At 36.6% G+C, this 13,008-nt stretch overlaps 1 protein-coding gene across 3 annotated transcripts in view; it reads right to left on the reverse strand.

The window, feature by feature from the left end:
• Window positions 1-555: 555 nt before the first annotated feature.
• Window positions 556-13,008, reverse strand: part of LOC110440361 (otopetrin-2-like) — a 28,019-nt gene continuing 15,566 nt past the window's right edge. For all 3 annotated transcript variants that reach the window (XM_021483392.1, XM_021483391.1, XM_021483393.1), the window contains 5 exons: window positions 11,818-11,938; window positions 10,846-11,188; window positions 9,987-10,147; window positions 2,992-3,160; window positions 556-2,619 (listed from right to left, as the gene is read on the reverse strand). In XM_021483392.1, coding sequence (XP_021339067.1) covers window positions 1,718-2,619; window positions 2,992-3,160; window positions 9,987-10,147; window positions 10,846-11,188; window positions 11,818-11,938 — 1,696 coding nt within the window. In that variant the 3' untranslated portion in view covers window positions 556-1,717. The remainder of the gene's footprint in view (window positions 2,620-2,991; window positions 3,161-9,986; window positions 10,148-10,845; window positions 11,189-11,817; window positions 11,939-13,008) is intronic.

The raw sequence follows: 13,008 nt of genomic DNA on the forward strand, positions 1-13,008 counted from the left end.
GAAGCTACCTGAAAATAAAGGCCACCATCTTATTATAAAGAAATTTTGTGAAAACGGGAAGGATTTTTTTCTTTCAGTAAAACATAAAATGCAGATATGTATATGTTCAATGCACTTTAGTACAATATACTGAATTAGAAAGCTATATTTAGAAAAAAGAGGAGGGATTTCCTCATTAGAGTCCAGTCAAACTTTGAACAATATTATTTCACATGTTACGTATCGAATATGTATGTAGATTGTAATGGAGTTGTTTGATTGCAAAAACACGACATTCATTTAAAGTATGCACAAACACTAAAACATATATAAATTCTCGAAGATATAAACACATTTCTTTTTCCACTGTCGAGAAAATGAAGTATGTTTAGTGTGAAAGTGCATTTAGCAGACGACGGAGATTACACCTGGTCCCTTGAGAGCAATTCCGTCTTTGCGTATTGCAGAGTTATCTTCTCTTGGGAGCAGGTATTGATTGTTACGTCATGGGTTTGTGTGAGAAAATTACGTCGTTTTCTCAAAAATTGATGACGTTACTATCACAAACAAGTGACGTAACAATCAATACCTGTTCCCAAGAGAAGATAACTCTGCAATATGCAAAGACGGAATAGTGTTGACATAGTTAGAACTGGGTAAACACAATTTCATCAATACGTCAATATCCTGTCAGCAAATACACATTCCGTTGTCGAAACGATGTCAAAATTGCTGTAAGCACCATGCTGACAATGCTTCATTGTCTTGAATACCTTTGTATTTTTGACTTTCAGATACTGACACATTGAAAAAAAGATAAATTGTTGTCACTGTATTGACCAAATATCCTATGTTGACATTCAGTGTCAATATTGTGATGACACTTCTTTGACATTACCGATATTGTCGACATATCGTTGAAGCCATAATGCTTTGCATTAAGTCAACACACGCGTTATTATCGATGTACGTTCATGACGTCATAAGTAATCCTTTCAGAATGAGAGCAGTGCTATATGCAAATTGAGAATGATGCATATACTCCAATATAATAGTATGGTAGTACATTTCCATGAACAGGAGGACGATTGCAATATATTGAACTATGAACTTTCAATGCATTTCCCCACAAAATCAGCACAAAATCCATCTTTACGGGTTTAATCCATCTCCAAACGAACATCTGCAATGCAATTTGTAGCTCCTATTTCATTTTTCCAATCTTGCATTGTTCACCATCCTCTGATATGCCTCGCAATAATCCATTTTGCCTAAAGGTACCTGTTGAAACAGTCCGTCCATATATATGACAATAACATAAACACATCCAGAATTGTTGAGCATTGCAGAACTGACATCGTTGCAGCCCCTTGGTCGTAACGGGCACCACACCGACATGGCAGACAAGTGTAACATAAAATATTACTTGATATAATCACGTGTCAAGAGGTACACGAGCACAGTAAAATGTCAAAACTTTCATTTTTTCCATACAAATCTGTCCATATACCTCGACAAAAATACAAGTGTACTCCGCGTTAAGGTTTAATTTCATAAGGCAGTTGGGGAATATGAAATCCACAATTGAATTTGATCCCTGGTTTTTGGAAATATTTTCCACCACCTCAACACAAGAGGTTTGTTAGAGATATTCCCATCAACAGTTGTAAAGCTGCCTGATTTTCTAACAAGTCGAGGATTATATAAATAATCCCAGGTTTAACATCTTAAAATATTTTTAAGGCATCTTCTCCTTCTGGTAGGCATTGTACCATATTTTGGACAGACAAATTGCTGAATGAAATCTAAAGAAGATAAGGAGAGGAACACAGAGGTGGTTGATGATATTCCATGCCAAAATTCCGTAGAAATTTTCATGCATTTCAACCACCTTGGTTTTCTTCATCTCGAACATGCTGACGATCCACATAGCCAGATTACAGATGAGAAGGAAGGTGACGACAGCACGACCTGGCTTAGCCATCATCTGGTCATCATTTTCTGCACATCGACAAAGACCGTCGAGGATGAACACGGTCTGCAGAGTGATCTGACAGAGGGCTAGGGCGATCGTGACAAGACTTAGAATACCCTTGATCGTCTCCGTCCCCGTTTCCGAGCAGTAGGAGAAGACAGAAATAAGAGTAAAACACAGGTAGATATAGGACCCTGCCAACGCAACCAGCAATAAGACCGAATCAACAGAGAAGAAGATGGCCTTGAGGAACTTCAGAATGGACAGACGCATATATCCCCAGAGGATGCCGACACTCGTGATGACCATAAGGATGATTTCGGTAGTGAAGAAGACTTTAATGGCCGTGTCAGGAGATTCCACTCTCGTGTCGAACACAAAGAAGATTGCCATGGCGATGAGAGTGAGGACGGCCACCAGGAGGCCTAAGAACAGCCCCTTGTTGGCCTTTTCACAGTCGATCGCAGCGGCTCCTGCCGGCACAGAGCTGGTCAGAGAGGTGTGACTGGGCCACCTCTGCTTGATCCTCACGCCGATGTACTGATAGAGACGGTAGATGATACCAGCCGCGATAATACTGTAAATGATCAGGCTGGGGAAGAGGTATGGAGAAGCAGATCGGGCAAGAGTCTCCTGTCGGTAGCAACTTCCGGTCAAATTGTCTTCTACAATTATAGAATAAAGCCTGTTAATAATACGCCAAAGCTTAAACAGTATAGCAAGACCTGTATATTAAGCATTTTCTTATGTCTGGAGAATGTTCATAATGTTTAAGTGGTTGTTATATTAATATTCTGGACTGAGATTCTCTCTGAGAATGAGTCTGTCTAACAAGAGTCTAGTTTGACCATTTTGGAAAAGAAACGTTGCATTCTCCAGGAGTTATGTGTTATTATTACATCATACTTGAGTCAGCGTTTTGCCGTCTTAATTTGATTAGAAATTTGAATTAAGAATGTATCTCAAGACGATCCCGACACTTGTAAAAAAAACTGTATCATAAGAAAAGGAACTAAAACGACTTCAATGTAACTTACTTGGTGTGATATTGTTGAGTGCTTGGTATTTCAACAAGTTGTTAAAGTAATCCTGACGGTAATCTTCGGCTGTTTCAGTGATTGCAGTAACGATGACAACGCACAGATTGGTGGCCATTAGATGCATCATGCCAAAACGAACCAGTGGCTTTGCCTTGTCAATCACCAACTGTAAATGTGAAATTCAAACATGAAGTTAAATGCCTTAAGGTTGAGGTGTACTATTTTTAATATCTCGTCAGCATATTAAGGTTGTGCATGACAAACGAGGTATCATTGTGTGTTTTTTGTCAAAGACGGCGACACTGCACGGAGAAAAGGAATAGTAGTGCAAAATGTGCAGCGAGTCTGTTTTCCTTGATGTTTCAGTAGATAAACAAACTGTTTTTTAGTTATGTCTTCATAAGTGTTTCCAGTGATTAATAATAGTCCACAACAAGGTGATTGACTAGTGAACTGTCAGTCCATGAAGCTGGCAGCACTTTGAAGGCGTTTTTTTTTATTCTGGTACGGTTTTTCTTGAAACACAGATTCAGAAACAAATGGTTCTATTTTTATATATCATTTGAAAAAAACATTTGACATAACTTATCATTCATTTTACTTCAGTACCACTAATGAAACCAAAAAGGGAGAAATGACCATATGGTGTAGTAGATATTTATTTTGTTATGGTTTTTGTATCAACAAACTAAATTCAAAAACAGGTGCCTTCTTACTTCGTATTTGTAGTGATTATTTTATAGACTACGATATGTATACTTAAAACCCGCAAAGGGCTTACAATACTGAGTATACACAGGAATTATCAAATGTTGTTTACAGAACATTCAAATAATAAATTATAAAATTTCATCACAGTATGGGTGTCAAATAACAGCAAGAAAAGAACAGTGTGGCAGTAACCATGCTGACACCTTATTCATAATACGATTTAGATATAAGGAAACTGACTGAAGAGTAAAAGTAACTTTTCAAAGATATTTTTGAAAAATCATCAGAAGTTAATGAATCATAAAAGAATAACACACACAATTATTTTTCCTAAAAATCCACTTCATATGGGTGAATGGGTAAACGTATTGCTTGCTCTTCTTTCAAGCAGGATATGAACACGTTTAGGAAGTATGACCTAAATAGCAGGAGTGCATATAAATATAAACTGCTTGATAAAACACAAATCGGCCTTGCGTTATTCCGAGCACCATATGGTGCAGTTGTGTAGTGCATAGGGTACACACAGATATATTTCAATATTTGACACACGTATCTTATCATATTAACGAGAATCGGCCTAGAAAGACAGACTTTCCGTTTCAGCAGAAAGTGTTTACGGTCGAATAAAGCTGTCATTTGTTATCAAAATATTTCCCTGGTTCACCACCACATTCCAAAGTCTGATACCAAACGTTTGGTTTCATCTGTCATACAGCTACACTCAGTGAGAAAATTCAGTTGCCTCATTTCAAAAATGAGATTACATGTAATTGAATGCGACAAAGATTTAAAGATAGTGTCTCTACATTTTGAAACATTTATTCTATTTGACTGACTTGATAGCAATGATTTTCTACAGATATATATTCAAAATAACGTATTTTTTCACTTATATGTATGTTTTCTAAATATTTGTACTGTTTGCTTGTTACTGTCACTTTTAACAATTCATAGCAAAATGAGATATAAGGTAAGTCATAAAGTCAGACATATAAAAAATGAAAGCGTCTTCGTTGATTTAAAAATTTACATCAAAATAATCTTAAAATCGTACAATAACTCAGTCTTGTTGTTTTCCACTATTGAAAAATTATTGGATGATATTTAGATAAACATTATAACTAACCGACTGTCGTCAGGGGAACCTCGACATTAACTTGTAACTTTCATTATTCGTAAAGTATTTGGATTCCGGCTCGACTCTGCACGCGAATTAGCGCACCACCACAGATGTTGAGAAAAAATCTTTTACACTTCCAGGGACGTATAATGATGGTGTCTTTTATCAGAAGGTGTTGATGAAGCCACACTTTAGGTGATTACCCATGTACTTGGTGTGTACCTGTTGTCTAAGATTTACTGAAACAATGGAATACATGCCAGCATGTCTGATAGCACACACAACACATGTACATCCAAGTACGAACACGCCCACTCACTAAAAGCGTTGTCATCTACATATCTCGTTTTCTCTGATTACCAAAACGAAAATTACTAGGTTAAAATTACGAAACTTTTGAAATGTTCACGTTTCCTTCCTTCGTATTTCCAATTGTTAGAAAATAGCTGTTTTATACATTACACCTTCACGTGTAGTTTTATGTGTGAGTGTGTCCCAAAGGATGAGAAATTATCTTAAATCTGTGGACAAGCTAACACTACTTGTCCAATGTTTATGCACCATAGTGTGATGTCTGGAGTACACGATAACCAGACTCAATCTGTGCAGTTATATAACATGATGCTTTGCTTATTGTATGGTGATGTACCCTACACGATACTACCATGTGTTTACATCTCATCATTTCCGCCGATTAACGATAAATTTGACACGTGTTTATGCATCGTTATTCATATTTTTGATGCGTTAATGATTTATATGCAATGTATAAAAGCAGTTTCTATTTCAAAACTGTATATCATGCAAAACAAATCTTATTTTGTTATTATGATCCTTTTGAATATAAGGACATCTTCTATTACTTTGACGCATTTTGTTACCCGCAGACGATAATATTTACCACTGGTAAGTCCTGAATGAACGAAAATGTTTTGATTTCCAACTAATATTCTGTCAAATAAAAATCCTCATTATCATTAGGAACCGATTTGTTTCAATGAGCACATTGATGCGTTGTTTATTTGAAAACCAAACTTCAGGTTAAATAAATAAGATTTTGTTATTATGATAACTTTTGCTATAAGTGTATCTTTGATTACTTTGACATACATTTTGACCTGCATATTAAACTATTTATCACTAGCTAGTCCTGAACGAAGGAAATGTTTTTTGTTCCTACTGAATATTTCAGATAATATAAAGATAATAAGAGGATGTCTCTGTTGTTTCTGACTAGTTTCGTTGTGTACGTTAATGCGTTATTAGTTTATATACACTGTACAAACGCAACTTCAATTTCTAAACTGTATTACATTTTTTTACTTAGCTTTTATTAATAGCGTTTTAAATATCTTGATCAACTTTGACCTGCAGACTATACTATTTACCGCTGATGAAGCATGAATGAACAAAACTTTAGGAAAAAACTGTTAAAGACTAAGCCTGTTGTTTTATAATTTTCTTGATGCACGTGTAAGTGTTAATGTGTCTTTCCAAACTCTGTACTATTTTTTAAGGTGTGTTTAAAGAATACTGTATTATTTATAAATTGTTTCGAAATTAAAATATATAGAAATTGAAGAAATGGACGAAATGGTTATAGGATGCAGTAAGTATATACTTCATTTATTTTTCTGCACAGATTAAATATTTATTAAACAGAGTTTTCTGACTTATTTCCATGTCAGAAGAGTATATATTTATCACATTTCACCTAATTGTATATAGTTACATACCTATATAAGTGTCAGTGTCAAGCAAAACATTAGAAAAGCTTTGCACTCTCACAGCCACATTCCATATGTGATGATGAACAAAGAAACTCTCGAACTATTTGTTTTCGCGTAACTATCGGCTTATTTACTCAAATTGGTATAATCTACACGGTTCACGTATCATTACGCATCCCGCGGTTTACAAACGCCATTAACATACCATTAAATTCTAGTCGCCGTGAATTGTCAATTATCGTGCCACTATTTCACGATTAGAAATGTATAATGTGCATGCTTTTGGTACGTTTAGGCACAGTATAATAGGAACACATTAACTGTCTACCGAAATAGCGGAGTTTATTGCGTATGGTTTGTGATGGCGTATAAAGTCTGTCAGGCCGCCAGGTGTAGTGTGGTTAGATGATATCGGGATGCAATGTGGTCTGTCCTTCAAAGCTTCATAAAACAAGATGTTTACCCCGATTTTCAAATTACAATTCTCAGTAAAAAATTAAATAACCTTCAATAAAACTTTTTTTTTTGCATAGTCGTAAGACCTATTTTGATACAAATATAAGCTTTTGTTCAACAGTTACGTGATTTCTATGTTGTGATACCTTACAGTAAACGGTACTAACATGTTAAACTATAGAATTACCATTGTAAATATTGCGGAAATCCTTTCAAAAGAATATTTCTTAAAACTCTCATGTCGTGATGCATTCTACAGAATCAAACTTGATCGGAGTCTGAATATTTGAAAACAGTAATGAACTAAAGGCACCCTCTGATCTTGTATGTAGTTAATAATTGAGTTGGCTTATTGAATGGAATACGGTTTAAATCAAACTAAACTAAATGGTATTACTATGCTTATTATGGTCTTCAAATAATATTTAAAATAACTTCCTTTTCTGCAATTTATGTTCATTAATTGATGACCGTTCACCAGTTGCATTTATATACTGAAGGACATTTAGATGCATATACCCCAAAGAGACTGCTTACTGTGATAATATGCTGCAAAAATAATATTTAGCAACTATTATGTTATACTTTCAACACAATGAATATGTTTTGTTGTATTATTTGCCGTTTGGTTTTATCTTAATATCATGTTTTGTGCATAAAGACATATGCCAACGTGACCCCTTTCATTGGATTATGAACCCATGTTGTATTAATCGACATATATTAAACGGCGGTCTGTACACGTGAAGACATTTGCATTTAGGAGGGAAGGGGGGGGGAGGGGTGTTCTAGCGATCATGGCTATAGGAATGTACTGTTTATATACAAACGTCAGATAGTACATGTACCACAGGAAGGAATGTTGCCAATGCTCACTACTTTTCACACCGACAAATTGATCTAAAAAATAGCACTGACGTCGTTTGATATTGCTGCTGGGAATACACTTCCTACCCGCCCTCTACATGTCAGCTTTTTAAAAGAATTTTCCCAGTTGCATTTTCTACCAGTTTATCTCCCTCTTTTCTCTAATTACGGATCAGACATCATAATGATGAGATTATTTAAAAACAAGTTGAAAAAAACAATATTCAAAGACAACTATTGGAGAAGTTGTAACAGTATCCAAAATTCCGAAATACGGAATTTTCATTCAGGATTTGTTTATATTTGAAAATGAAAACAAAAGTATTGAACATGCTAGAAACAGACATTTGTAAATTTCCTTGTCGTAGCCTTTGTATGACATATTTGTTATGAATATTACTCAAATATATTCTCAAAAGAGCTGTATAAAATCAGCAACATACATGTTAAACATACCAGAGGTCGCTATTGTTACTGATGCATGAAGACAATGCATGTTTTGCACGCGCGCGCGTTATTAGTAGTATCAAACACGTTCTTACGCCATAGGACGTACATTTGTATCTAGCAACACAAATCTGAAACGAGATTCCGACAGACCGACAGTAATCGTTATTCATAACAAGAATGGCATTTATGACGATTTTCTGGCGTCCATTAGTTATGCTTGGTGTCGGATAATAAGTCGACCGTGACACGGGACGCAAGCATCGCCTGAGAACCGCCTTCTGAGGCTCTCGCCATTGAAACCGACACCACAGTCACAGTCATGCCTGGTTATAAAATGCATGAATCGAACTTTTAGGAACACGAATCTCAACATTTACACCTGAAGCACGCAATGTTGCAAATCATTGTGTACATGGATTTCATCCATCAAACAAAATAATTATCGGTTGTTGTAATTTCCTGCAGGTGTCTTTGGCACTTAGCCAATCCAAAGCTTGCACATTCTCGTCTGCTAACATCGTAACAAATCTCTAGCACTTCTCTGTAGTTGTTATTGGCATGTATTGCCATGGATACCGAAAGGGATATAGGCAAAAACAGAATTCATGTAGTTTCATTGATCAAAGTTTGGAAACATAACAGCAAATTGATCTCATATTTAACGAAACATGCCATAGAACGGATTAGAAACGTGAGTTGCTTATGAAAAGATTCATCAGTAACGGCATAGTTTTCTATTTAGAGAACGCTCTTGATTTCCTTGTAGCAACGGCCTTCTAATGAATTTGGGCTCATTTAGTACATAGAAAATGAACCATACCGTTATCGTTGAAATAATGGATTCGCGTCTTACAAATTTTCACACTCTAGTGGTGACGTCATCGGTTTTTTAGTAGCTAAAACACACACCAGTGTTTAAATAAGCTAAATGTCAACAATTTATCCATCTTTTGCCAATTGAAGAGCTATATTTTACATAAAGCTAAAATATCCAGATGTTAATGACGATTATGCTATTTAAAGTTGCGGTTTTATATTTGCTTGTGTGGTTTTGTTCACATAGAATTTCATCATTTTCTTGCACAGTGAAAATGGAGGTCATATTGTGGTTTGCTATTTGTGAGGTTATCGTTTCATTGTGGGCCTTTTAACTTGCTTTAATATGTGCGGTCGTCTTGTGGATTTGTTTGCATGATAATTACCTTCTCTTTGTTTTTTTACGATTAAATGAAGGAGAGCGGTCACCTTGTGTTTGTGTTATTTTAATTTTTACCATGTATTTTTACGTGTTCGTGGAGTTACCTTGTACTTATATATATGTGTGGTTACATGCCTACCTTGAGTTTGAGTTTATCTGATTATGATGCTTGAATGCCTTCAGTTACGTTTTCTTTATTTTAACATGTGTGATAACCTTGTGTACATGTCTCTTAAACTATATAAATGAGCTTTACTTATTGATACCTTCAGTTTTTGTTCGTTTTATAGATATCTGTCAGTGAGTCGGGGTATGGCGCTTTTGTTTTGTTTTCATATACAGTTGTGGCTACCACCAGGTTTTGTTTGTTTACATAAACATCTTTGGTGTTTTGTTTCTTTCTTTTAACAAACATCAGCTGTTATTTTGTTTTATTTATATGACCATTTATAGTTACCTTGTGGTTTTTGAATAGGAAAAACGTCTGGACGAAGGTGAAGAGGAGATGCATAACGTAGACAAAGATGAAGATGGGACTTTTACATTCCTCTGTCGTCTGCGTCTCAAAGTAGGTGGCGATGTGAAATCCATCCAGGATGACACTGCCACAGGCGAATGCTGGAAAAGGCGGGAAGAGGCGAAACATTAACTAACTTGGTCATTGTAGAATATTTGTTAAAAGCTAATCAGCATGTATTCGAGAATGAAAAGGGATGTGTTTAAAAGCGCTGCACTCGCCTGTACAACTTTTTGCGTTTTACGTAATATGTAAGCAAACAAACGATAGCGAAAATGACTGAGCAGACGATACATCATTATTTTAGTATGTGAATCAGGCAGGTCAAAAATCGACTTCCTTCGTAATTGTTTGCAAATTTGCATGCATCTGTTTTGATCCAGGTCCTCTTATTATCACTAGACACTTTGTCATCAGGTTAACGTTCGCGGTATAAGGACTGCTAACAGTTAATATCATAACCTTCCATTTGTATAGTGGGAGTGGCGATTTAATTGACTGAACGATCTAGTGAGTTCAAGGCTCGGCAAGGGAACCCTTTAAAAGCTGTCTTCCCTTGTGATTTCTGTTTTTACAATGCGTGTCAGTACCTTGGCAGTTGATAAAACGAAACCGAACCGATACATATAAGTAAATGTGTTCTTTTTCAAATCGTTAAAAATTTGTCCAGTTCAGTATGTTTGGTATGGAAGTTACGCCAAGTGGAAAATTCAAAGTGACCCTTTAAATAAAATAAATTTGAAGAAGACTTTTAATATTGAATACTTCAAAGAGTTCTCGAACATTTTATTCTACGTACCCAGGGCGCCTAGTCTGAGGTAGAAGTTAATCCCCTCTCCGGCATGTGCCACACCCCCTGGGGAGGGAAGTTCCATGTGACTGTGATAGCTTCCCACGGAAACTTGTTCCGCCTTGCTCTGGTCCAGAGGCTGAACTTCCTCCGAGCTGTTCGCGCCAGCGTCGGCTGCGCGCGTCGGATACGGCGATGCCGTCGGCGACTTATGGATACTTCCGTCATTGCGCACTGATATCCGGATGTTGGGTTCATAATAATTGTTCTTGACCTTGATCCCGCTTAAGAGACCAAGTTGGAAATATATCAACATCCCCAGTGAGAACACATATAAGTACACCAGAAATACCTGAAAAGGACAAAAACAAAAAGGAATTTAGAAGGGAGGGAGAAAAGGGTAAAGGCGATGGATTGATAAAGATATATGTAATATTTGTATGTGATAATATATATTGGACTTTGACAGAGAAAATTGGAAATTGACATACACTGTATTCCGTCTTTGCGTATTGCAGAGTTATCTTCCCTTGGGAGCAGGTATTGATTGTTACGTCATTGGTTTGTGTGAGAAAATTACGTCGTTTTCTCAAAAATTGATGACGTTACTCTCACAAACAAGTGACGTAACAATCAATACCTGTTCCCAGGGGAGGAGATAACTCTGCAATACGCAAAGACGGAATACAATGATGGAGATACATGCAAGAAATGATGCTCATTTTGGGGTGAAAATATTTCGTATTTTATCAATGGTTACATTTAAAATTGCATTGTATGTAACTTTGTGGTAACGTTTGAAATAAGGTCTGAATGATGGTAACGCTTCGTATGTCCTCGAAATATAGGTGGACTTTGAAATAATATTTTTAAGTAAAACTCAAGAAAGGTTTAACAATTAACTTCCAAGAGTATCAATATCGTTCAACCTGGAAATATCATTCGATTAACTGACCACACGAGTAACCGATTGACCATTACCTCGAGGTAGAACTGGTGATGCCGCTCCCTGGCGGTAAGTGACGTGGCCGTAGAAAATACTATTCCGAGAACCACTATTAACAACGCGTACAGTCCACATAACAGCTTCACCAGGGACGATCTGAAATGGACAAGAGCGTCATCTTTAAACCGGAAGTCATTTGTTAAAAGTGCATTACTTCAACATGCAATACAACGTCAGTTATTAAGAAAATTATATTTATTGGTGAATTTCGAAGCGGGGAACATTATCCGACATGAGACCCATTAACGCTTTGTGAAATTCTGGCTCAGTGCTTATTTTGGCTGTAATGATATACCAGTATGTCTAGAGTATACACACATATAAGATGAGTTGTTGTTTTGTCTTGTTTAGGGGGGGATTCAGATAAGCATTTTGCCAAAACGTAAGACATGTTTTGTTGCTGATGTTGCAACATTATCACCAAACAATAAGGACAATGCATATTTACAAAAAGCTTTCTTGAAACGATTCCAAGCACCACAGTTGTAAAGTATGAGTTACATGTATACGTACAAGTGAAACAGTGAATCCCCTCCTTCCACATACACGAGTTTTGGCGGGAAAGTAGGTTGCGATAGGTACATGCAGATCGTTGTGATAAGGGACGTTAACACAGTGTGTACAATGGTAGAACGTGAATCTGATGTTTATCTGTACAAATCGCTCAACAACCGGAACATGGAAACATGTATAGCTTATCAGTACTGTTACTACAGAGACCTGTTCACGCGTCAGTCTTACTCATGTCTTACTAGCAACAAGTAAAGTGTTGGTACATGGGTAGGCGTAATAAACAGACATCCAAGGACATTTGAAACAAAAATAGGTGACATCAGGGAAAGATGGGTGTAGGGGAGGGGTAGACATGGGTACAGAGAGATATGCAGAGTTTGAGAGGTTAGTAGGGATAACAGGGAGAGAAAGGTGTGGGGGTTCCTTGGGGTGGGGAGGGGGGATGTAAAAATGAAGTGGTGAGGTAAACATTGGAGCATAAGGTGGGGAAAGTTTTGGACAAATGTATGATCGATTGGCATAGTACTGACGGGGTATTGATAGATGGAAATTCGAGGTTTATGGGATGGAAAAAGTTGTAAGTAAATGATGCAGATGTGATGAAAAGAAGCGGGAGATATTTGGTGGCGGTGGTCAGGATGAAGGAGTTTGGG

This window comes from Mizuhopecten yessoensis, unplaced genomic scaffold (genome assembly GCF_002113885.1).
Source record: "Mizuhopecten yessoensis strain PY_sf001 unplaced genomic scaffold, ASM211388v2 scaffold11179, whole genome shotgun sequence".
NCBI classification, from domain to species: Eukaryota; Metazoa; Mollusca; class Bivalvia; order Pectinida; family Pectinidae; genus Mizuhopecten; species Mizuhopecten yessoensis.